Genomic DNA, 26,718 nt, shown 5'->3' with positions numbered 1-26,718 from the left:
TGAACCCAGGAGGCAGGAGTTGCAGTGAGCCGAGATCACGCCACTGACTTCAGCCTGGGCGACAGTGTGAGACTCCATCTCAAAAAAAAAAAAAAAAAAAAAAAAACTTAATTTGCCTGTGTGTGTATGTGTGTGTACAAGATACTTTAGATAATTAACACTTGTTCTTGGGAAATAATAGTAGGAATGAGGTTAGACAAGAGCATCATTTTGAAAGAAGTAGTAATAGAATCTGGAGATCAATTAGGCCTGGTGATATTGATTTACATGGAGGGGAATTTGGCTTTTCTACATAAAGAATCATCGGAGCTTCACCACGGGTTGGTGAAGATACCATGCCACAAAATGGGGAGAGTGGAAGTACAGCTCTGCCACATATTAGCTAAGTAAATTTATTCAGTCTCTTGGAGTCCCTCTTCTTCATTTGTAAAATAAAGTGGGGTGCCTGCAAATTGCAAATGAGTTGCAAAGAACAGAGAAAATAAGTGTAAAGAACCTCCTACATGTGCCTGGTACCTAGTACGCACCCCTGAAAGTATGAGACAAAGAATTACTGCAATTAACACATAAAAATAGAAAAAGAAAAGCTTTCAAGATCAAGATGATACCAAAGATTCTATATGTTTCTAGGATGTGAGGAAATAAGAACCCAGTTCATAGGGGAGACGAATCTACTTGTAAATCTCAGAATGACAATAGGAAGAGGGTTGGGTGAAGCAGCATAGCAGTTGGCAGTGTTTTAAAAGGGGCAGCTCCTTTGCCAGAGAAGATTCAGTAGTATAATCATTTCTTGTTTTTACCTCCCTTGACTCATCCACAGGAGTGGGAGTTCAGACAAAAGGAAGCTTCTGTGGCAATCTATTTAAGATTCTCCTCATATAAGATTTGGTTCCCAGCCCATTTTCTGTCAGGCTTCCTGAGATGGGAAAGCAATGCATAAAAATTCTCAGGCTTGACAGTGAATTCTCCAAAGCTCCAGACTGAAATTTACAGCTGCCTGTAGACATCTCCATCTGCATGTCCTGCAGGCATCTCTAACTCTGTGTCTCAGACCAAATTAATTACCCTCTCATACTCGTTCCCCTCCAGTCTTCCATCTAGGTTAATGCCATTGCCAATTGGCCAGGCGCAAAATCCAGAAATTTCAGTTCTTTTACTTCTTGTCCCATACTCCCTGAGGTCTATCTACTGCCAATTTTTGCGGATTCATCCTGGTGTGACCTGTTTTATGCACTCTTGTTTTTTGACGTCCGTTGTCCTGGTGAGGATCCTTATCCCTCTCCAGGACCACAGTAACAGCAAACTATCCAGTCTCCCGCCGGGACCTGCAGTGTGTACAACTCTCCAGCGCTCCGCTTACCTAGACTGTGGTCAGTGGTGGCCCACCCACTCAGGAGTTGCATAATGAGTATAACTGTCTCCTGGTCCCCTCTTTCTTACTTGGCTAATCCAGTTAAATTAATGAAATATTCATCATTTCTCTTTCTGAAATCACTTCGGTGACTTTACTTTGAGCCTACAGAACAAAGCACCCAAACTCAAATTTCATTCATTTGCTCTCCCATGGCATCTCTTCAAACATTCTATGATCTAACCACATTGAACCATAAGTCATAACTCCAAAATAATGTATACTTTTTAACCTCAAACTCATGGCTCATGGAACATTTTCCACAAGCTAGCTAGACTCCACTGCTCCTTCTGATCCAGCTTGAAGGCCATCTCCTTGGCATAGCGGCCTTAATTCCACTCTACTCCATCTCTTATTCTTAAGAAGGGCCCTACTTGCTGCATATTCCCTTATTTATTTTTTCCTGTGGTTAGCATGAGTGTCTCTAACCCAGATTCTACAGTGTTTAAGGACAGACATCATCTCTTGTTGCCATCTCTGAGTCTCCAGGGCACTTTGAATGGACTGTTAACCAGTCTAAAAATGATCTTCTTAAATTTCTACTTTTAAAAAATGGTGATTTTTTTTAACCAAAGCCAGCTCTTAAAAATACCCAAAGAAACAGTTAACAATTTTGTTTGCAATGTACCCAAACAGTGAACTCCCTCAGCTCTACTGCATTAAATACACTTTTTTAACTCCCTTGCAGTTTTATTATTCCAGGTGCACTGCTACCATAAGAGGCTTTGTGGGCTATTGCTATAAATGTCATTCATTCCCATTAAGCAAGTGTATTATATACAAAATGATTGTCTAAATTTATGTTGACCATTCTAGAGGGTAGTAAATCCGGTAATACATCAAAATATCCGAGGTCTAAACATGTAGAAAGCAACTTTTGTAATTTGAGGACTTTCCATTTTACTGAGCCCGACATATTATATGCTTGCTCTTGCTGTGGCTGTAAGACATATTAAAAAAAGCAGCAGCTAAATTTGACCATTATACAAATAATTCAAACAAAACTCATAGATATCTATCTCAGTTACGTGGGTATTTTAGGTGAAATTACAGGGATTTGGGGCATTGAGGAAGTTATTAGAAGGGATGTTTTTGGCTCTGATTGAACAAGTACTGTACTCAGTTTTCATTAAAATCTATGGAAGATTTTAAATATGGCAGTCAATTTCAAGTATTGTATTCTTTGACTCATTTGAAGAGAATTTGAAATTAACTAAGAGACTCATATTCTCTTAAAAATTAATAATAGTTATAAAACTATGATTATGCAAACATTGAAAAGATAAATGATCACAAATGGGCATATTTTTATATTATCTCAAACAAGTATATTATTTAACATTTAGCTAAAAGCAAAATGAAAATAAATGGGCATCTTTTGACTCTTCTCAACGAAAATACATACTCTTATAGGTCTGTTCTATAGTTTGGAAATCAATGTTAATACTTTATGCAATCATTCTTTCTCATGTTTTTCTCCCCGTGATAATCTTCTCAAGTGGCTTAAGTGCTTGTAATGTATTAAAAAATAGGCACAGACAAGTCATTACTCTCTAGAAAATATTTATTGACACATTTTATTTTTCTTTCCATATTCTGAGAAATAAACAAAATACACAAAATACAGTAAAATGCACTTTTCCCATTTCAAATAAATATACTATACTCTTGTAAAAAAATTTAATAATCTGTGTAATTTGCCACAGTATATTAATCAGTGAAACAAAACGAAGAATCTCTAAATTGTCATGTGTTTTAATTATTCTCACAAGCATTTTTCTGGAGAAAAGAACATTATTTTCTGTAGAATTATATTGACTTGGAGACTATTGCTTCTTGTTTGGAGAAGGCAAAGATAAGTTTTAAAAAAGTGTTTAGTGTCAAAAGAGTCTTCATTTGGGAGAAAACAGCATACAAGTCCTTTCTGAATCAACTAAATTATGTGCAAATTTTCTTTTTAATACCCTAAAGACCAGACTACATTCTGAATAATGATTCCTATGTATCACACTGGTAATTTTCAAAATTAGTGGTTAAGTATTTAAATTAACAGTTATAGGTGTAATATAAGCCCAGGACAGAATATTAAAGCTCTATTAACAGGAAAGGCTAAAAATAATGATGCTATACAGGACAAATTTTCCTTTTCATAATGGTTATTCTTAACATTATCAGAACTGAAATCTACTGAATTATACAGATTTAACACAGACTTATATACAAATAGATCCCTGATCAGTTTAAGACAATGTGTTAGCTTGCTCTTTTAAGTGGTAAGAATATTTTAGTAACCAGCAAAGAACACATTTAGGTAGTCACCAATATTGAAAGTTTTCTGATATATAATTTATTTAGCATCAAAATAATAGATCGCTGAGTAATAAAAGTTATTAGTATCTTCTAACTTCCTATGTTAGCATTTAATTAGTACTTTCTATACTAGTTGGTAGAAGTAAATCAACCTTTACTGTAGCTCCAGTTCCACCATATGTGACTCGTTTGCATGGATGCAGAAATGCTAATCAAACCATGCTGCCTCAAAACATAACTGTGTTCAGTCATACACAGGCTACACAGTGGGTATGACATTTGTCTTCAGCATTTTAAGGGCATCAATTATTGTCCAGGTGGTGACTTATGACATGAAAATTTTCCCTCCTCATTTTAAAGCATAGAATAGTATATGCTTAGGTGTTATTTTATGACAACATTTTTATTCTACTTGTTTCTGAAACACATAGTATGTACTCAAAAATTCACAAGTCCAATAAAACAAGTTTGTGGTTTTCTTCTGTGACATTTCTTTTTATAACTCCTCCATCTCAAAGTGTGTATTAAAGCTGTTTGCCATGGATGTGTGTTCAAAGATTCTTGACAGGCTTGGTTTCAACAGTTCTACTGAGGGACATGACAGGTGCTGAGAGTTCTCATTCTTCAAGGACATCATTTGGTCTGTCACAGGCTCCCTTCTATCATAATACAGAGCCCAGAGCAGAGTAATGGTGAGAATCATGGCCAGAATTTGTGTCACTCCAATGGAGATTCCCAGAAATCTCAGCACCTGCAGTTGTTTGGTTCCTCTCAAAAAGGAATACATTTTCTTCCCACAACCCTGTAAAAGAAATACACGGTCAACATTACTTTATATATGTTACAGAAGGCCAAGAATAGTTAATGAAAGCAAACAATCTGTATCAGTTAATGAAATCAGACTATTTGGATCATAAAGTTTAAGACAGTGGTTCTCAACAGGGAAAGCTGATGAGAAGGAGGTTCAGAAAGGGAGGTGTATAGCTTTTGAAAAGCCTGTCCAGCTGATTTCAATGAGCCAACTCCTTCTTTTGTCTTTCTCAAAACCTGAAGTTGAGACCCACTGGTATAAAACTCAACATCTAAAGCAGGGGTTGATTTACTTGTTTTCTTTTTTCAGATGGCCAGATAGTAAATATTTTGGGCTTTGTGGGCCATATGGTTTCTATGGCAACTACTCATCCCTGCCACTGTCACAAGAAAGCAGCCATAGACGGTAAGTGAATGAATGAATGTAGCTGGGTTCCAGTGAAACTTCAAACACACAAAAAGGCATTAGGCCAGATCTGGCACACAATGTTTATGATTTAATAATACTTAACACTGATTTGGTAAAGTTGCTTCTCTGGCCCCCTTAACCTATTTGATACAAACACAAGAAATTCGCACAAACACAGACATGCACATACATTCTGTGGGAAACTAACAAAGACAACTCACCAAAATTTAAGTATTTTTCAAAGACTTCCACTCAAATATTCTATGAGAGCTCATTCACTCTTAGGTTTATGTGTCATTTTAATAAGCATTTTTAAATGACACAGTGATACAGCAGATAGAAATTATTTAGGCAGATAGTGAGGGTAAAAGAGTCCTCGGCGGAATTTCCCTTTTAACAAAAAGCAGCTCCAAAATCATTAAAAGAACTGCCTGAAAAATCGAGCTGTAGACATAGACAAGCAAGCTGGAAGCTTGCACAGGTGAATGCCAGCAGCTGTGCCAACAGAAAAGGGCTACCTGGGGGCCAGGTATGTTCAACATGGAGGCTCCACCTTCCCCTGTCTTTGTGTATAAAGTAAAGAAACAGGTAACATGGTGCCAGCGAAGTAGAGAACCCATCAGAATAATAAAAGATTAGGGTGGAGGTGGCCAGATTTTCACGCACCATGCAAATGGTACACCTGGTCCGACCAATCTTTCGTGCCCTAGGTACATCAGACTCTGCCTCCTCAAGATTATCTATAAAACCTGCTGCATTTTGCTGTGGACCAGAAAACCCACTCAGGAACCCTCTCTGCAGGAGACAGCTCTTCTCTTTTTGCGTCTATTAAACCTCCACTCTTAACCTCACTCCCTGTATGTTCACATCCTTGATTTCCTTGGCCTGAGACAACTAACCTTGGGTATTACCCAGGATGGACAGTGCCACTTCAACAGTATAGTATAATGGTTAAGATCATGAACTGCTACGTGATTTGGGGCAAGTTATTTCATCTCTCTGTGCTTCAGTTTTCTTGTCTAAAAACATAGATGATAATAGTGCTTACCTGTCTGAGATGTTGGGAGGATTAAATGCACAGACACATTTTAACACTTAGAATAGTGCCTCATAAATGTTAAGAACCCAATAGGTACAATCTCTTGTCTCATATGTCAGTTCACAGATTATAAAGTAGAAAGATCAAATTAAAAATAGATGGAAAATCTATGATTAGCAGATATTAATGGAAAAATATGAGGTACAACACTTCATAAAAGAGTATGAAAATACCAGAAGCACAGCATTATGTCACCAGTGAGTACTTCTGCTCAGCTCTACCCTACAAGAGCAAGGTGGCTGCCACTGTTTTACAGGACAATGAGATAACTGTCCAAAATGATTACTTGCTACTGAGACATTAGATCATTAGCTTCCTGATGAAGCAGAGAAATGTTTTACATAGTTTGGGAAGAGTCACCTCAAAATTTGTTAAGTTAAAAAGGTTTGGCTTCAGACATCTGGAAAATTAATTTGCATAGCAACTTCATTTAACATCATTACCAAATAATGTGGCACTACTTTCTCACATCTATCTTTGAAGAAATTGATGTAAAACAGCCTTGGATCATGTTTAGCTGATTCCTTACCTATGTTCTCAGTACTTAGTACAAAAATGGACCTTTAGTGAATAAAGAATTAGCATGAATATATTAATATTTTAGTGATAATAATTATAACAGATTTCAGAATTAGAGGTAAATTGGCTGGGCATGGTGGCTCACACCTGTAATCCTAGCACTTTGGGAGGCCAAAGCGGGCAGATCACTTGAGGTCTAGAGTTTGAGACTAGTCTTGCCATCATGGTGAAACCCTGTCTCTACTAAAAATACAAAAATTAGCTGGGCATGGTGGTGCATGCCTGTAATCCGAGCTACTCTGGAGGCTGAGACATGAGAATTGCTTGAACCCGTGAGGCAGAGGTTGCAGTGAGCTGAGATCGCCCCACTGGACTCCAGCCTGGGCAACACAGCGAGACCCTGTCTCAAAAAAAAAAAAACAACAAAAGAATTAGAGGTAAACCAAAGATACACAATTCCAGTTAGGAGGAATAAGTTCAAGAGGTCTACAATACAATGTGGTGACTATAATTAATAACAATGTATTAGTTATTCAAAAAAGTAACCCATTCAATAAATATATATGCTGATGATTCAATTCTGTGAAATGCTATCAGTAAATTACTTGATTTTTACCCTTTCAATAGTGTCTGGGGCTTAAATTGTATCTCTATTGTCTTAAGATCTCCTACCCCTTTACACTAATTCATTTTAAGCTAAGAAACTGTGCTAGAAATGTAATGTTTCCTTTTCAAATCTGGAAATAAAACAAGGCAGAAATTGATAATTAAGTAAAGTTTATTATGTTTCATATCTTGGCACTGTTTAAAGTCTATTTCAGTGTATCTTAAACAATCACATTTATTTTTAAAATGGTGCAGTAAATTCTATCACCTAGGATGGTTGGGGAATGAGACCCATTAATACGGAACACTCTAGAACGGGAGGGGTCCTTGGAAGTAATGAATTCAACTTTTATCTTTTAAAACATGGCAAAAAAGCACTTGTAGAGTGACATAGCAAAACTGGCATGGAAAGGACCTCCAAAGAATCTCTACTCATGTAAGCAATGAAAACACTGGCAAAAAACTGTTGGCCTCAATTTTTCTAGAATTCTGGAAATTAACCAAAGTTTTGCAGCAATCTGAGGAGCGTTTATTCACGAAAAGCCGCCGAATCTCATTAGGAACAGCAAGCGCTATGCAATTTTCATTTGCCCTATTCCCATCCCTGCTCCCCCTTGGTAGCCTGGAAATCCAAGAGCCTTCAATCCTGGTGAGAACTGGCAGCCTAGCCGCCACCAGAGGGCGCAGAATGGGGTTGCAGCTCCTTCAAGGCCCCATTCCCAGAGGATTGTTATTGTATGGCTGATCTGGCGGTTCCCTGGAAGACCCCACTCAGAAGGATGTCTTTATTTGACCTGAACTTGAAGCTCGACTAGGGAAAGCCTCTGGTCCCTCCCCCCCAGGAGGTTTCCAACGACAGTTAGAGGTAACTATTGATCTCTGAGGCTGCCTGAGGCAGTTGGTAACAGTTGTGCACAAGGGGGTTTGACAAAGCTCTGACATATTCGTGGGGATCTCGAAAATTACACACATGAATAGGGCTCTGCTTAGATTCAGGGGTTTTGCATAGGCCCAGGAAAGATCCGCAAAGATCCTAAGATCTCTGCTCTGGCTGACCTTGAAGCTCTGTGCACCCTTGGTAAAGGCCAGGAGACTCGCTGGTTCTAGGCATCTAAGGAAATCTCCGTTCATTAACTGACCACTAAGCTAATTGAGCAGAAACTTCAATGAGCACATGTGACAAAGAACACAGCCTTTAGAGAATTAGTTTAGAAAATGCTATCGAACCAACAAATAAACAACAGCAAACGTTGGAGAGGTGGAAAAATCTGATTTTCCGAGTTGTCACATTATATTATTTAAAACGTCCTGTTCTCTTAAAAAAAAACAAAAACAGTTATAAGACATGCAAAGAAACAAGAAAGTATGACTCACAGGGGAATAAAAAAAAATGAATGAAATTGTAGTTCTAATGAGAGGGACTTCCCGCCTCACTGGACAGTCCTGTCCACACTGGAACAACACTAGTTTTTAACAAGCACTCCCTTGTTGGAACCTGACTTCTTTGTAAGGAAGGATGCACTGGTTCTAACTCTGCTCTCAACCCTTCCCTTTTCCATAAGGTAGAGAGTCACAGCTGAAGAATTAATTATCTCTTTCCCTTTAACTATTCTCCTCTCCAGGCTAAATAGTCCTAGTCTTCAAGTTTTCCAAAATATGTACACTTCATCATTCTGTCGATCCTTTTTCTAGACTGTGTTGATTCTGTCCATGTTTCTTTGAAAATGACATTGATTTGTAACTTTAAAAATATACAAAATGCAATGAAATATTAAGACAATCAAGGTTATTGAAAATGACTTTGGATTCCAATGACAAAAAAAGCTTTTTCGGTTGCCCAGAAATGTAGAGCATGTCTACATTTATAGTCTACAATTATACAATTGCATCATTGTATTGACATGTCACATAGTTGGGACTTGGTGTCCTTCCAGATCACTGGTCCCTGAAGATTATCTTCACACTCAGGTAGGCAAGTATGCTTTATTCCAAGCAAAGGTCCTAGTTAGACTCCTCCATTTTTATGGCAAAATATCAGGTGATCATTTCCTCATTTGGTTTAAAAAGCATACAGATAACTCCTCAAACAAGGCAGAATTTCAGTCCTTAAACTTGTCATCAGAATTCATTAAACTATATTTTATGCTTCTCTATCAAGAGTCTCTCCAAAAGAGGTGTCAACTACAGATTATCTAAAAGAAATGAAACCAGTTGACATTATAGTACTTTATGTCCGTCCGTCAAACCGGGTCACCAAAATGTGCCAACTTGCAATATATTAACTTATGCTTTTGCATATTATTTTCTACCAAGGTGTATTTTAAGGTTTTGTATTGGAAAACACCATAAGAAACTGCTCTATATACTGATAATAATAATAACAACAACAATAATAATAAAGAAACTGCTCTATAAAAGTTGTGAAAAATGATATTGAAGATATTTTTTCTCGATAAAGTAGTAGATATAAAATCCCACTGGATAAAATATTGAGAATTCTGCTCCCTTTGAGGTTAGAATGTTTGCTCTCCTAACATTAGAATTACGGTGATGATTGTATCTCCTTTTCACCCGGGCTGTCAGAAAGCTGAGAGGCAAACAGGACACTCAACCACAGCAACTGTGTCTGTCTTCATGTTAAGCACATCTACTTACTCTTTCCTTTAACCTTGACTTTCCAATTCTGTTTCTATTTTATTATTAATTTACTGTATTTTTGTTGTATACTGCCCTATATCCTTTAATAAATTCAATTTTAAAAGATACAGAGTATAATTATATAAGTAAAAGCACAAATTTCTCTATGGTCATGCAATTAAATATTTCCTTGCTTACTCATTAGGCATGTAGAAACTCGCAGCAGACAGGCGTTGATAAAATTAGTACATTGGTCCCCACCCATCTCATGTTGAAATGTAATCCACAGTGTTGGAAGCAGGGCCTGGTGGGAGGTGTTTAGATCACGGGGGTAGGTCCCTCATGAATGGCCATCCTCTTGGTGATAACGGAGTTCTCACAAGATCTGTTTCTTTAAAAGTGTGTGTTTATTGTAGCACTATTCACAATAGCAAAGACTTGGAACCAACCCAAATGTCCATCAGTGACAGACTGGATAAAGAAAAGATGGCACATATACACCATGGAATACTATGCAGCCATAAAAAAGGATGAGTTCATGTCCTTTGTAGGGACATGGATGCAGCTGGAAACCATCATTCTCAGCAAACTATCACAAGAACAGAAAACCAAACACCGCATGTTTTCACTCATAGGTGGGAACTGAACAATGAGAACACTTGGACACAGGAAGGGGAACATCACACACCGGGGCCTGTTGTGAGGTGGGGGAGGGAGGAGGGATAGCATTAGGAGATATACCTAATGTAAATGACGAGCTAATGGGTGCAGCACACCAACGTGGTACATGTATACATATGTAACAAACCTGCACGTTGTGCACATGTAACCTAGAACATAAAGTATAAAAAAAAAAAATGCATAGCACCGCCCCCCATCTCTATCTCCTTTTCCTGCTTTGGCCATGTGATGTGCCTGCTGCTGCTTTGCTTTCTACCATGCTCAAAGCTCCTTGAGGCCTTCCCAGGGGCAGAAGCCATTATCATTTACCCTTCCTGTACAGCCTGCAGAACCATAAGCCAATTAAACCTCTTTTCTTATAAATTACCCAGTCTCAGGTATTTATTTGTAGCAATGCAAGAATTGCCTAACACAGGTGTCATGCTGAATATCAGTGAATCATTTTCACAAGTACTTAAAGTTAAGAACCAACTTTGCAAAGAATAGTTCTCTTCTTGAGAGGACAGTCAGTATGTTTCTAGATTTGTCTGTATAAGATGATTGACCTCCTCAGTCACTCTGTAAATTCTTCATTGAAATAGCTCCAGGGTTTTCTTTCTGTTCTGAATCATTCTTATTGAAGTAATTCAACCTGAACATAATAACCCTGAGCATATTTTGAGCCAGTCAAATAATTATGCATAAGGTTTACATTTTTCAGTGTGAGCTTGTCTTGAAAAGTAAGACATTAAGTCTTGATAAAAAACATAGATGTGTTCATATGTATTGATTATACTATTTATAAATATTTAGCTGCATAAACAAACATTTCTGTAGAGTAAAAAGAGGACACAAATGATAAAATTCAAAACTGCATTTCATTTCACAAAGAGTATTTTATTCAGAATAGGAAAGAACCAAAGTTTACTTACTTGCTTTTCTCAAAATAAAATACTCTGAATCAATTTTACTTGAAAATGTTTTCTTCCTAAAAAAAGCTAGGTTAGCCCTATGTTAATAACTTCAGATAATTCAAAGGTATGAATAAGACACGTTGGCCAACCTACTTTACTTGCTACAATATTAAAATTCTTGTCAACCGTTAGCTGTAAATAATAACACTACCTTTATCAGAGAAAAATCACAAATCCCCTACATTTCCTGGAATCTATTTGAAGGCATGTCAGGATGCCTCATTTCACTTGAGGAAATTATACACTTGAAATTATTCTCTGATCTATCTCCAAAATGAGTTTCTAAAATTGGAAGAACACCCATGGCTTTTCAGTACTCAATATTCACAGGCCACATCAAAAAGTTGGGCAGCCTTTTAATGTGCTTACCAAGATAAAGTATAAATAAAATCTAGGTGCCAATACATGCCAATATTAATGTTTTTGTAAATGAACATCATCTCAAGTTTGAAATAACTATATTGATTATCAGATGCAAATATACAATCTTCAATCCTCTTTCTTCTAGAATTGAAGTCAATGATAGCAGTTAATGAGTTCACAAGATTTAAACAGGTTAGAGCAAAAGTTCTCCACTGATAATCTTAAGCTCTGCAGGGAAATAATGCTTCCTTTAAAAAAAGCAGCAAGCAATAAAATTCACTACAAGACTTTCTGTTCTTTAGCTGTCTCTTAGGAGAACAGAAAGATAACTAAATCTGTGCATAGAAAATGCAGTAGAAAAAAGTCATCTTATTATTTATTAATATATGAAAGATCTTCATATCTCATTTAACCCTCACAATATCCCTATTACATAGGTAGAATAAAGAAATGTAAAAGACTGAATTTACTGATCATTTTTCATTTTAACCAAAAAAATGTAGTTACAAAGAGGCTAGAGTCAGAAAACCCAGAAGGCTCCATGCTCACTAGTTAGGTCAGTTCCAGCAGGCTGACGGAGCAGAGTTTATTCACAAACCCCTCCTGCACACATTTTCTTTCATGGGGGCCCATTTTGGTACCTTAAATTTGCATCTATAAGAAGTTGGAGGGTGTTAAAACAAGCAAAGTGAGAAACTGGACCAAGTCCCAAAAACTTTGACCTGAAAATCTACCTTCAGCCAGCACAAATGCACATAACCAGAAAATACACACTTCCCTGTCATTTCAAGCAAAACTAAGGGCAATTTAGCTAGTTAAAAATCTAATCAAAGATCAATACATTTTCTACTTACTTCAATAAATACCTTAATAAATTATTGTTATTATTGTCATAAGCTACCACTGTGGTAAGTGGTATACTAACAGTTTTTCATGTCATATCTCAATTTATCTTTGTATATTACAATGATGTGGGTACTATTAACATCTTAGTAGAGATAAGGGACCTGGGATGTAGAAGAAAAAAATCTCTACACTCAGCTTGCTCTTTACCATGTAGTCACCATCTCAAAACTTCAGTATCTCTGCCCTTAAGTGTTGGCAGGTCACAGAGTTCTGTCCTTGGCTGCATGTATTGCATCATTTCCTGGTGTGGTCTTACTTCCCTCCACACCTTCATTGCCTCATGTACATTGATGACACCTGTGTAAACTTAGTCCATCCACCTACCTACCCACCCAGTCTGTCCTCCATTTGATCCACAGTAATTAATGTTTATATAAGAACATAGCTTCTGGCCAGGCACAGTGGCTCATGCCTGTAATCCCAACACTTTGGGAGGCTGAGGCGGGCAGACCATGAGGTCAGGAGATCAAGACCATCCTGGCTAACATGGTGAAACCCTGACTCTATTAAAAATACAAAAAAATTAGCCCGGCGTGGTGACGGGCGCCTGTAGTCCCAGCTACTCAGGAGGATGAGGCAGGAGAATGGCGTGAACCCAGGAGGCGGAGCTTGCAGTGAGCCGAGATCGTGCCACTGCACTAAAGCCTGGGTGAAAAAGCGAGTGAGACTCCATCTAAAAATAAAAAAAGAAAAAAAAAAAAACAAAGAAAAAATGGAACATAGCTTCCTAGCCAGACCACATTTTCCAGCCTCCCTTGGAGCTAAGCAAAGCCATGTGAGTTCCTGCCAACAAAATCTGAACAGTGGTGATGAGTGTAGGCCTTCATGCATTGGGAGTTCTCTTTCTCACTCTCTTTCTCTCCATGACTAGAACTGGAGACCAACTTTCGAAGACAAGGTATTTAAAAGGCAAAGTTGTCTCCTCATTCTGGCCCCTGGATGAACTTGTGCAGCAGAGTTGCCTGGAGGCATAAATCAGGTCATTGGTCTAGGAAAGAGAAATAAACTCCCAGCTTATCCAAGCCATTGTATTTTGAGTTAGCACTTTCCTTAATTAGTACACACAAAATCCGAATCTCTATCTAAGTTCTGTCTCTGAAGCCCATATTGCCTCCTGGGTTTCTGCAAATGGAATACCTGACAAGAACCTTAAATGCAGTATTTCCAAAATGAAATTAATCAACTCTAACCTCTCCCTTCAGTAAATGGCTTCCTCATCTGTGAGAGTCCAAATCAAAGTCAAGAATGCTTGCAAGTTCCCTGTCATTCACTCCCCACAGCCAGTTTATAACCTTGTCCTGTTTATTCTACCACTGACATATCTTTCACATTCATTCCTTCCTCTCCATACTAAACGCCGCAACCTGAATTCCAGCCCCTACCACCGCATGAGTTATCTGCTACAGTTTCCTACCTCAATTTCTCTGCCTTAAGACCCAGTCTTCAGCTTAAATTCCCCACCTCAACTCATTCTCTACAATGCCAACAGCATGATGTTTAAGCTTAAATCTAAAACTGTTATTTCGTAAGGTAGCTTTTCAGGTCAAAATACTATCATGGCTTTCACATCCATAAATTTTAAGGGCAAAATTTGCAAGTCTCTACTAATAGAGTCCAAAAGGAAATATCATTTGATGGAACAGAGAATAGAGAACAGGAAACTCACAATTGAATGATGGCGAGAAAGAGAGTGAAAGAGAAGAAGAATGCATTTGTATACCTGAAACAAAACTGGCAGAATGGTTTAAGACCTGATATGATCAAGCAAAGCCCAAAGATAAAAAGGGATCTTCCCCCCTACCAAGCCCAAACTGATCCCGCAGGGCTTTGAATGATAAAACAAATACCACCGCAAGTCAGAGTCAACCAGATCCCATCAGCAGCTACTTGCAGAGGAGATAATGAAATCAGTAGAGAGACAGGAGGGAGCATCTTTGACTTTATATAAAAGAACCCTGAGAATGGAAATTCTTGAGGTATTCCATCTAAATAATCACTGAGCCTGCAAACTGCAAACTACCTACCGTTGACTGTCTGAGCAGGAGGCTTTACGGATGTTTATCTGAGAACAAAGTTTCATTATTAAAAAATCAGAATCCTATGACTACATTGTCCTAAACTGTCTTTTTATAGTAATGCCTCAAATTTGTGAATATGTTTCCCTTTCTATTTGGCAACTATTCACAGACTTCAGTATAAAATACCCACGTATTATCAGGACGTACAGGACTCTTCAGAATCCAACCCGTGCCCTCTGTATCCATGTAAATGTGGCCCTTCTCACACCCCGTGCTCCAGCCATGCTCTCTTGCTTCCAGCTCTAACTTTGCCCCATGGTTTCTTGGCTGGGAATGCCCTTTTCGGCCCTGTGCCACCCTAATATTTTCTGCATGTGGCTTATAGCTACTTATTCATTAAGATTAGAAGCCCAAAGAGTTACTACCACTGCTATGTGTTCCCATTGTGTATCTCAATCATAAAGACAATGGCAATTCAGGATTGCCTGCTGTGTGTCAGGCTCCCTTTTTTTGTGCCCGACTTAAAGATTTTCTAATTCCTACCTTTTCTTTTAGTCACTGATGTGGGGAATCTGTTCTAGGCAGACTTGACCAACTTCCATGTTGGTGTAACTAGCCAGTACCTAGCTGGAGGTCTAAGCTATGACCTCTCACTCCCTGTGTCGGCCTTCTCTTTTAATACTTGCCCCTAATTTTTTGTTTCAAGTGTGGCAATTTACTTGGTCTGAAGTAGAATCCTACTAATAACCAGAGAGCTGGGTTGTCTGGGAAAAAACAATTGACCTTATATCTAGGTGGAGCTTGCCAGAAGGCCAAGTCCACCCCCAATCATGGCCTTTTATTCCCACACCACTCTGTCAGGTCTCCACTTATAGTTCAGGAGTGATGAGGAAACATTTATGATAATATAATGTTATATATGAAAATTATAAAGCAAAAGTTATTTCTATCAGTCAAAACAAATAGACATACACTATTGGCTCATCTTTCTAATTGGTCAAAGATGTTAGCAGGAAAGGAGTGTTAACAAAAAATGTTGAGAACTAAAACATTGCCCAGAAAAAAAGATTGGTTATAGAACAAATATCATTTGCCAAGGACAGCAGAGTATAGAGGAGACAGGTGAGGGCAGTATTTCTAATCAGGATGAGGGCTCAGAGTGTGAATTCATGACCTTCAACTCAAACATTGTACAACACTCAACTGAGAGAATAAAACCCTCAAACAGCCCATCCCACATGGTTCACCACTGATAAAGTTTCTCTCCATGACCAAACTCTATTCAGGTTCCACTGAGTTCTTTTTCAACCGAAACTTGACGTTTGGACTTTGGTGTTTGTCTCTGCATTGTTCAATTTTAGCAAGAATCTTGGTAAGTTGGTTTACTGAGATTCCCCATTCTTCATACTTTATCATCCTTGATATCTAACTGGCTTCTTCCTTCTCCACCCATTGTCCAAGAGATGTCTGATCACCCTGGCCTGCCTTCAGTACAAGTCTTGTTAGGTAAGGTTTGCCAGAATCCCATCCCTCACCACTATGTTTCCTCTTAATGATTTTCCATCCTCTGACCCCCAACCTGTTCCTTGACTATAAATTCCCACTTTCCCATGTTGTATTCTGAATTGAGCCTAATCTGTCTCCCCTACTGCAAGACCACACTGCAGTGGCCTTATTCCTATCCCGATAATCCCCGCTGAAATAAAGTTTTCCTTATCATCTTTTTTTTTTTTTTTTTTGAGACAAAGTCTCACTCTGTCGCCCAGGTTGGAGTGCAGCGGCAGAATCTAGGCTCACTGCAAGCTTCCCCACCTAGGTTCACATCCCAGGTTTAAGGAGATTCTCCTTCACCTCCCAGGTTTAAGCGATTCTCCTGCCTCAGCCTCCCAAGTAGCTGGGACTACAGGCATGCACCACAGAATCCAGCTAATTTCTGTATTTTTAGTAGAGTTAGGATTTCATCATGTTGGGCTGGACTAGAACTCCTGACCACAAGTGATCCACCTGCCTCAGCCTCCCAAAGTGCTGGGAATACAGGCATGAACCACCGTAACCGGCTCCTTATCATCTTTAACAAGTGTCATTAAAAGATTTATTTTTTCTTTAGCAACATGAGCTACCCTCACTTTTAACCTGGAGTAGCACCTCTACAAGTCTGTTTACCTTCTGTGAGCACTGGTAACCCATACCCACTTGTCATCATGAGGTTCTTTTTCCTGTAAGCCAAGACTCAGGGAAGAAGGTCACGTCCCTTCACAACCACGTCCCTGTACTTCCCAATTTCCTTTATTCATCGATGTTTTCTAGCACTGGGAGGGAAATAAACTTATAAAGAGGTACACATGGGTTTGTCAAAGTAGAAATTATTAAGATTATTTAAAACTCAAACCCAACACATGGAACACAGAAAGTCTAAGGGTCTAAAGGAAAAGTGTCCCAAAGGCACACAAGTGTGGAGGACATGTCTGTGTACAGCCCTTAGATAAATCTGTGGGAATACTACTTTTCTGAAGAAGCATCCAATATATTTGAACAGAAGAAAGCTTCTAACTACTAAACAAAGAAATGTGTCTCTAGAGGTATATTTTAGTTGACGTTCTGTCCCTCTTTGTTTTACATTTTGAGTCAGTCCATTTGAAGCAGAGCCTGTTGTGAGCCTGTTTACTTCCATTTATTTTCCTTGAGGTAGCACAGAGAAGAGGAAAATGGCATTTCAGCCTTTGTGAGGGGCTATTTATGCTAAGTTTCATATCTGAGACAGTAAGTGCTGCAACTATTCTTTACAACTGTGTTTTTTCATTCTTTTACATATGGAACCCCAAGAAGAGCTGATGAAAGCTATGGCTCTTATTTCCTAGAAAAAAAAAATGGATATAAAATGTTGAAAACAATTTTTGCAGTATCACTTTTCCCTTGAAGTTCATCCAAGAAGAGCCCCGGTCCCTGGGCAAGAGGTTGAGAGTCCCTGCTCTACAAAGACTTATTTTCCAACTGCTGTCTTTATGTCTTTGATTTATGCTTCTCTTCTCCAGATCAAGTCAAGACACTGCACTTCAGTAACTGATATGATGAAAAACTCAGCACGTGAGAGAAGACAAGAGATACCATAGGCTTGTGCTTTGCCAACTTAAATCTGAGTCTGATATTTTGCCAAGGCCAAGTCTTACACCTTGCATTTAGAGTGTGGTTACACAGGTGATTCCAAAGAACATGGGAGTGGGCTGTCAGCAATCACGGGCCCAGACCACTCAAGGGTGGGGCTTTATACTTGCAGTTTCCTCGGCCAAAAACACTGTTCCCCAGCATGGCTGCTTCAACTGGTCTCAGTTCACATATCACCCACACATAAGAGGGTCTATTCCTAACAATCTATCTTAAGTAACTCCCTCACCAACAAAACTTCGGCACATTACCCTGTTCAGTTTTCAAAGTGCTTACCATCACCTGAAATTATTTTCTATTGCTGTTTGTTTTTCTTGTTAAACGTTATGTATCCATAACCAGAATATAAGTTACATAGGAGAAGAGATTTTTGTCTGCAACACTCTCCACTATATCCCTAGCATTTAGAAGAGCAAATGGAACCCAGTAGGCAATCACAAAATATTCTGAATGAATATTGGTTATCCTATCATCATTTTGAATGAGTGAATGTGATAGTTCCAAACTGAGGGTCAGAGGTATTTTCATTACAGATTTTTAAACGTATACTTTAATACATGTTTGTAGCTTATTATGGATATTTGAAGAGCTGTGTGCCAAACCTAACAAGGCTCCTGAATGTTTCTAAATGTGCAATTGTCGCTATATTTCTGCTGTCATTTTTCACAGGTTTCCAAATGCATCATAAAATATTATTGGGTCAGGGACCATGCAGGCCACCAGATGGTTGAGAATGATTTATTTCCTTGATTTCAGACTACTGAAGAATGATTGCAGGAAGAAAGCCAGTTTTTATCTCTGAGCTTACAAAATATGAAAGATAAGAGAGACCTTGTGGTTCATCTAGTCTGGATTCATTTTTAATTTAAAAAACCATTCTACACTACCAATGACATGGTTATCTGACCTTGACTTCAATATTTTTAGTGATGAGACACTCATTATTTTACAAGATAACCTGTCTCACAATTGGATGGATTTTGATGAGCAAGGTCTTCCTTCCATTGATTCAAAATTTCCTTCCTGTAACTTCTGGCCCTTGGAGCAACAATGTGTAAGTCTAGTTCCTGTTCTGAATTATGAACTTTGAAATATTTGAAGACATCTCAACTATCTCCATTCAGTGCTCTTAACTTCTGAATAAACATCCCAAATACCTCCAGCTGTTCCTCACTTATTTCTCCCTTTAGAACCCTCATCTTCCTACTGAACGATCTCTGGACACACTGTAATTAGGAAACATATGTTCTCCAGGGCAAAGTGGAATTATGTCTTATTTTTAATTATGGATTTAATTGTACTTATGCCATAAAACTACTATATGATCCTCTTTTGTAAGTCAACTATGCATATAATTGCATACTATATCACTACCAATATCAGTATATGTTATTAGTTGTAAAATGCAAAAGCAGGTTACTCTGATATAATAAGCCCCCATCTTAGCTAGAAGTCTGTGTCTGAAGAACATCTTATGGCTGACAATGCCAGCTTACTATTAAAATTCTTTAGATAAAAATATGAGAAATTTTCAAAATAATCTGGGCTATCAACTTGCACATGTACAATAGTATGGCTTGTTTCAATTTCAAAATTCATGGAGCAAGCAATTATAGATATCCTGAAAGTAAAGCATCCCTTTATAAAGTAGTATGATTAGTAAAAACAATCTAAGACAAACTAGTCAAGATGAATTGTAGTTTTACAACAATAAAATTATATTAAATGTTTAATGCAGGACAGTCTTCACCTAAATGAAGTAAAACTGAAGAGAATTAGTCCATATTCAGACTTTATGGGAAGATCTGGTAAGTTGATCTCATGATCAATAGTAGTTATAATCATATCATCAGTATTAATCACTAAAGCAGATACAAATTATATCATAATGTTGTGGCCCAATAATTGTCCATATTGACTTACTACTGGTAAAAACTAGCAGATGGACAATTCACACTAGGAAATTTAGTAGGTTTCAATTACACATCTATACTTCTAACTGTACTGTAGCCATCTGTTCTTTTAATGTCTAATAGTGAGTTATAGTATATTTGAATATCCACAATATATTTCTATATAATACTACCTCAGAAATATTAGTACTGTTTTCTGTTTTACGGAATAAGCAGGAGTTTGCTGCATTTATTAGTTGATGATTGCTACTACAAACAGTAGCCAATATTTAGCTTTCACACAAAACAAAAGAACTAGGTTCAGTGCCATAATCACTGAAGAACCTACAGACACTAACCCAACAACTTTCTGTTCAATAAACTATATCTTGTGTGTTCGTTCTCATTCAAAGCCAAATGTTTCTACACAATGTATGTATAAAACAGTAACATCCAAACACAATGCTTCTCAGCAGTGTGTGACCAAAAGTATTCTGATCATCTTTTAAAATAAAAAGCCTGAATTATTCAATTGTTTCCATAATTCTTGTGATCGGTTGCATTATGTCCTCCCAAAATTCATATGTTAAAGAGCTTAGTACCTCAGAATGTGATCTTATTGGAACATAGGATTGTTGCAGATGTAACTAAGATGAGGTCCGACTGGAGGAAAGTGGGCCCCTCGTCCAATATGACTGTTGTTCTTATAAAAAGGGAAAATTTGGAGACACACACACAAGGAGAACACCATGTGAAGATGAAACAGATCAGGGTGATGCTTCTAAAAGACGAGGAACCAGGAAAATTGTCAGCACACCACCAGAAGCTAGGAGAGAAGCATCAACCCTGCTGACACCTTAATCTTGAAGTTAGCCTCCAGAACGCTGAGACAATAAATTCACGTTGTCGGAACCACTCAGTTTGTGGGACTTTGTTATGGCAGCTCTAGGAAATTATAACAGTTTTTAAACTCCTAAAAAATACTTGGCACTCTCCTTTGGGGCATGCCTTCAGAGTCCAAAGCACTTTATTTTGGATATCCTTAAATGGTGACATATTCTTGTCCTCTGAGATATGAGTAACAGCCCAGAGTTACTCATATCTAGGACATGAATATAATGGATCACTTGTGTAGGTAGTACAGCATTCTTTTAATTAATTACAATATCCAAATTAATTAATTTACAATATAAATTGACTGCCCATCTCAACAACTGCTTTGGCAAACAGTCTAAGAGATGCTTTGAATGGTAGTATTCCTAGGGAAAAAAAGTATAACCTCCTAAGATAACTACCTTGAAATATATCAAAATGCATGTGTTATAAATCCTGATGTAGTTTGTGTTCATTCTTTGTAGCCCTACTATATATATATATACATGCTTCATATTATGAATAGTGTGAGCAGCACCTTGTGATACCAGGTACTTGACTAGAGATGTATCTGGGGAATGATCCCAACCCCTTAGCCTAAGCAGTTTCCCTTCTATCTGATTCACATTTTGCATTTCCATTCCAGATAAATACTGCCTAACAAAACTTTCTGGGATGATGGAAATGTCTTATATCTGCATTGTCCAGGACAGGGGCCACTAGTCACAAGCGGCAGTTGAGCACTTGAGATGTAGCTCGTGCAACAGAGGAACAGACATTTAATTTTCATTAATTTTAATTCAAATGGTCACATGTAGCTATTTGGCTATGGTACAGGACAGTGCAGTCTTAGATTTGAAAATAGAATGTTACAGCTAACAAAGTTTGAAAATCACCAGTAAAACTGAATGAATAGGAAAACTTCTCCTAAAATGGAGTAACTGATTATTCTGATCAGTTCTCCCAGAAAACACAAGTATGTACATTTCTTGGGCACATGAGGATTGACTTATAAAACTTAGTGAACTAAAACTGGCATCACTAATCATTAGCCAGCAGGGGGCGCTGAAGAGTAGCACGGTAGCGTTTTCTTTGGAGAGGTTCTTTTCTCCCCCCTTCTATGCGCTGGTGGTCTATGTGGAGGCTCTTAAAATACGTATTCTGTCCAGGAACGCCAAACCCTGCATTTCTTGCATATCCAGTGTGAGCTACATACTCTGTCTGTGTCTGTTTCAAAGGATCCCCAAGCGGTCGGAACTTGATTCAAAACAAAACAGTTCAAAATCCAATTAATTACGAAACCTGGTCTTTCCCACTTCCCTTTGTTAAAATGTGATTAGTGTTTAGATTTTTATACTTTTTTTAGCTTTCTTCTTCTTCTCCCCATATCAGAGAAAATTTTAAGACCCTTTATATTTAGACAGAGAAGGAAACTTTCATTGGCATATTGTTGATTCTTTAAAGTTATTCCTAAGAAAACATTTATGCATAATAAATTAACCATATATGGCCTTACCTCTTGATAAAGGTCACTGAGATCTTCCTGGTGGGCCTGTTTGGAACATCCTGGGAATTCTCTAACACAGCAGGAATCTGGGGGCCAGTCCATCTCTGTCATTTCCAACCAGTCAGTGAAATATACCACTCCACAGCACTTAAACTGAAAAAAAAAAAAAAAAAAAAAAAAATCACTAGTCAGCCTCAGAAACCACAAAACTATTTTCTTAACTTATAGGAGATTAAACATCAGTTTTTTAAAATTTTTGTACCCAGAGCTACATCTGTCATCACCTAATGATATGTGTACAGTCTATGTTGATGATAGAAATGTAGTAAAGGAACACCATGGCTAACCATTGCATAATGGAAGAATTCTGAGTAATAATGCCCATAACACATAAAAACAAATCAGGCATGACTGAGACTTACTCTCTAACTGTAAGCTTGTCTACAAGGGACTATACATAGCAACAGATTGAACATATACACTAACAAACCCAAGTAGGTGACACCTTACCTTCATTATTAAACCTCTAACCACCAAGGGCCAGTTAAACAAATTTTTCTATTGTTCAACATATTCAAATATTATATTAAAAGTTTCTGTAATCTTTGTAAAAACATGTGTCGACCAAAGCCCACATCACAAAAAGTTAGTAGACATCGATTCCTCAGCCAGTAAAATATCCAAAAACTTTAAGAAAAAAACATAGGTCTGGCCAACTAGTGTTGATTCAACTAAGGTTCTTGAAATAAATGTTCATACTCTATTACATAATCTCAGAAGAAATGGTGTGCCTTTAGCTTGAATAAAATTGGAGTTAAGAAAAACTATATTGACATTTTTTCTTTTTTATCTCACTTCCCCAAAGATTGGCAAAAGCTTTCTCTGATCAAGGTTTGAAAACACTGCTTAAGGACCTCTATAGATTAGATTCAGAACAATTACCTATGATGAATAATTTTCTGTCCTTGAGTAGAGAGGGAGGTTGCTCTTTCCCCTCTAGCCAGAAACAAGGACTATGGGCAGTCACTGAGAACTTTGCTGAGTGACTGGCTATGCAAGTTATGCAGTCCAACAGATCAATCTATGTTCAGGTTTAACATTGTATCATAAAATATCACAATCCCCCACCATTTCAAAATTTAACTAAAATTAATTTTGAAGAATTCTGGACTTCTCATGCAAAAGGAAACAACGAAAATACTACAAAGTATTCTGTGTTGTTACACTGGTCTAAATGTCTGATTTTTAAACAGAAGAAAAATCATCTTAAGGGGATTATAAATGATGAATTACTGAAAGGTATGGGTAATACTAAAATTTTGAGAAACTTAAAAAATACTTTCTATATATTTTCTTCTTTAAACTTGCTCTCAAAGTCATGAGTGTACTATAAACATCACAAATTTAGTCAATAATTTGACATCACATATTTCACACGATACATTAAATATCCTTAAATAATATATGTAGTATAAAGACTTCACTTCATAAAAATCATAAACAAGGAAAGGTTAACTTTCCACGTCCATCTTTTTAAATCCTTACACTCAGAGAAAATTCATTTCTCTCCTTTGCTAATGACATGAGTCCTTTCTGTGTTGATGACAGAACAGTTCTTGGAACTCTCTAACTCCATCCAGCATGGAACAGCCTATTTATATGGCTTTGTCAGGGAATGAGATATTCTACATAAATGACTTTCTCAAATATAAGTATATAATGTTCTTTCTTATTATAAGTATATAATGTTCAATGATGAACTTATTTTTATTTTAGTAAGTATTTGTATAGAATTGCCCGTCTTCAACAGAGGATACTGAATTTATTCTGAAACTTTTTCTGAGAATTCCTTTAAGTAAGCCCAACATCATACCAAGATATTGCTGTAGTCTACATCTCCTTGCCATTTTCCTGTCTCCTTTAATATTGTATTGTGAGATAGTACCACTCTTGCTAATGTGTCAAGCTCTAGAAAATACCATCCATTTTACATATGAGTAAACTGAGCCCTTTGATGGTCAAGTAGCTTGCTAAAGTTACAGGCCAGAGTGTGGCACAGTCTATTCCAAAGCCTATGCTCCAAATACTATGTTAGAATAAATAAATGAACACATTTTTTAAAGTTAGTATTCTAAAAAGGCATTAAATAAACGTCAATGGGGCTTAAGTGAGAGTCTGCTAAGTTGAGGTACGTGCACAGAATTGCACTGAATGAGGAGCAAAGGAAACCGGCGCCTGATAAAGTTGCTTTCTGCAATATAGGTTATTCTAGAATAGTGTCCCCCACTCAAATTCATATGTTGAAATTCTAAGCCCCAGTACCTTAGAATGTGACTGCATTTGGCAATAGAGTGTTTAATAGAGATTGTTAAGTCAAAATAAGGTCATTAGGGTGGGCCCTAATCCAATATGACTGATGTTCTTATTCCAAGAGGATATTTAAATATAGTCACATATAGAGGGAAGACAATGTGAAGACAGGGCAGAAGATGGCCATCTGCAAGCAGTCATAGCAAACTAATAGAAGGGATTTAAAAAACTCACGTTCTCAGAGATCTCCATTTACACAAAACAGTCTTATGATAATGGAGGAGGAAACTTACCATGTAACAAATCTAAAAATAAGTGTGCTATCTTTTGCAGTACTTGTACATTGTCCATCTAGGTGGAATTCCCATCAGAAAAAAAAAAAAAACTCACTTTGTTTTTTAACCTGGATTATCACTGTCTACATCACAAATTCCAGAAAATAACAAGCTCTGGGCAGCATCTACTCAGGACAGTAGCTGACATAACGTACTATAAATTTCCTAATGCTTATTTTCTCTTTGTGTTGTTTTTAGCACAAATATACAATAAATAAACAAAGTTAGGAAGCACTTAAATAAACAGGAAATCTGTGTTACAATGATAATTTTACCATCTCAACAGTTGTACACAGAGAGTCAGATTTGGAGATTGTCCTAGACTTGAACCTCTGCCCATATCCAGGACAAAGCAAGTGAGCAGAGATCTTGCTGTCTATCATGTAAGATATTAATTCTCAAATGCTTTGTGGCCTAACACTAAGATAAATTAAAGGAAATTAAATACTTATCCATCTGGGAATGCCACTTCAATTACAAGGAAACTGCTTGGAAGAAGAGCTTGGTTTGAAGCAAGATCAATGGTTAACTTCAAGTCACCAAATTTTAAACATCTGAATACAGTCCCCACTTGAGAAGATGGTTGGGTGCAGTGCTACATGGCAGTTAGGTAAGAAATGTTAAAAGCACCTATACTTTGTAATGTTATTGTTAATAGCCATACGCTAAATGAAATCTAACTTATGACATCATTTAATCTTCTCAACAACCTGAAGAGATAGGTATTTTTATTATCACTATTTCACAGGTGAGAAAACCAAGACGTAACGGGGTTATGTATATCATAGAAGCTCACTTAACAGTAAGCAGCACAGCTATGATTTTAACCAAGGTCTTTCTGACTAGACCATGCCATTAATGATATACTGACTTCAAAGTACCAAATGAGAACAATCATTTTTTAAAACTAAAATTATGTTTAAAATATTGAGAGCTCTCAAAGTCATGAAAAATCTATTTGTCTGGAACTTGGATATTTATCAAGTTAACCCTCATAAAAAGAAAACTTCACAATAATTTAGCAAAATGGCTTTTCAGAAGTTCTTAAATATATGTGAACCATGTGAAATAAAGGGGAAATGGTATATATGGGAGGGAAATGGTATATATGGGAGGAAAACCAGGCCATGAAGTTACTTAAGATATTTTTCAAGAAAGAATTGCACCAGAGGTTACTGAATCATAGGCTTAATTTTTCAGCACAGAGGAAATTACCAAAGCCAAAGCTTTAAACATCTGGTTTGAAAGTGCACCACTTACTTCACTCTCTCTACCTCAGAAATTGCAGCACTTACCTCTCTCTGAAAAAAATTCCAAGCATGAGTAAGCCACCGATATCTAGGTAATCCATAATTTGTCATCCTGGCTTTCAAAGTGACCATATCTGACCATTGTACTGGAACCTAGTAATAAAAAGCAAAATATCAACAGCTATAACACACACACACACAGACACAGATTCACACACACACACACACACTCAGAATGCCTTATAATTGACAAATACTATTTTAAATTTATATTTGCTTGTGGCCTAAATTTAGCTCAGAGTATTCAATGTAGTTTTTGGACAATCTCAGTGTGTAGATTTTTGTGATAAATGATTAGGTATTTTGTACTAATGAAAAAAATGAGAAATCACTTTAATGCTCAAGGAAATCACAAACAAGTAATTAACTGTACATTCTACAGACATACTGAAAACTTTCACATAACAAATAACCTCTGCAGAGAAATGCCCTTAATTTGACTTCAAAATGCTATGAAGTTGTTGCTCTTTAAGCAACTGCAGATAATAGTACTAAAACAAAGGGGAAATAATTAAAAAGGGAAAGACTTTGACTCAAGTTAAGCCTCACTCTGGGATAATTCTGTCAACACTTTTTCAAAAGTTGTAATTAGGAGGTATATTAGAAT

General features: G+C 37.3%; 1 protein-coding gene across 5 annotated transcripts in view; it reads right to left on the bottom strand.

Annotated features, from left to right (window-relative positions):
* Window positions 1-2,957: 2,957 nt before the first annotated feature.
* The window catches only part of TSPAN12 (tetraspanin 12), a 71,251-nt gene continuing 47,490 nt past the window's right edge, over window positions 2,958-26,718 (bottom strand). For all 5 annotated transcript variants that reach the window (XM_017856942.1, XM_017856946.1, XM_017856945.1 and 2 more), the window contains exons 6-8: window positions 26,097-26,204; window positions 22,166-22,309; window positions 2,958-4,523 (exon numbers count right to left, since the gene is read on the bottom strand). In XM_017856942.1, coding sequence (XP_017712431.1) covers window positions 4,218-4,523; window positions 22,166-22,309; window positions 26,097-26,204 — 558 coding nt within the window. In that variant the 3' untranslated portion in view covers window positions 2,958-4,217. The remainder of the gene's footprint in view (window positions 4,524-22,165; window positions 22,310-26,096; window positions 26,205-26,718) is intronic.

The sequence above is a fragment of the Rhinopithecus bieti genome, unplaced genomic scaffold, assembly GCF_001698545.2.
Source record: "Rhinopithecus bieti isolate Rb0 unplaced genomic scaffold, ASM169854v2 scaffold_42380, whole genome shotgun sequence".
Taxonomy (NCBI): Eukaryota; Metazoa; Chordata; class Mammalia; order Primates; family Cercopithecidae; genus Rhinopithecus; species Rhinopithecus bieti.
Note: the sequence above shows the minus strand (reverse complement) of the source record. Positions and strands in the feature narration are given on the sequence as shown.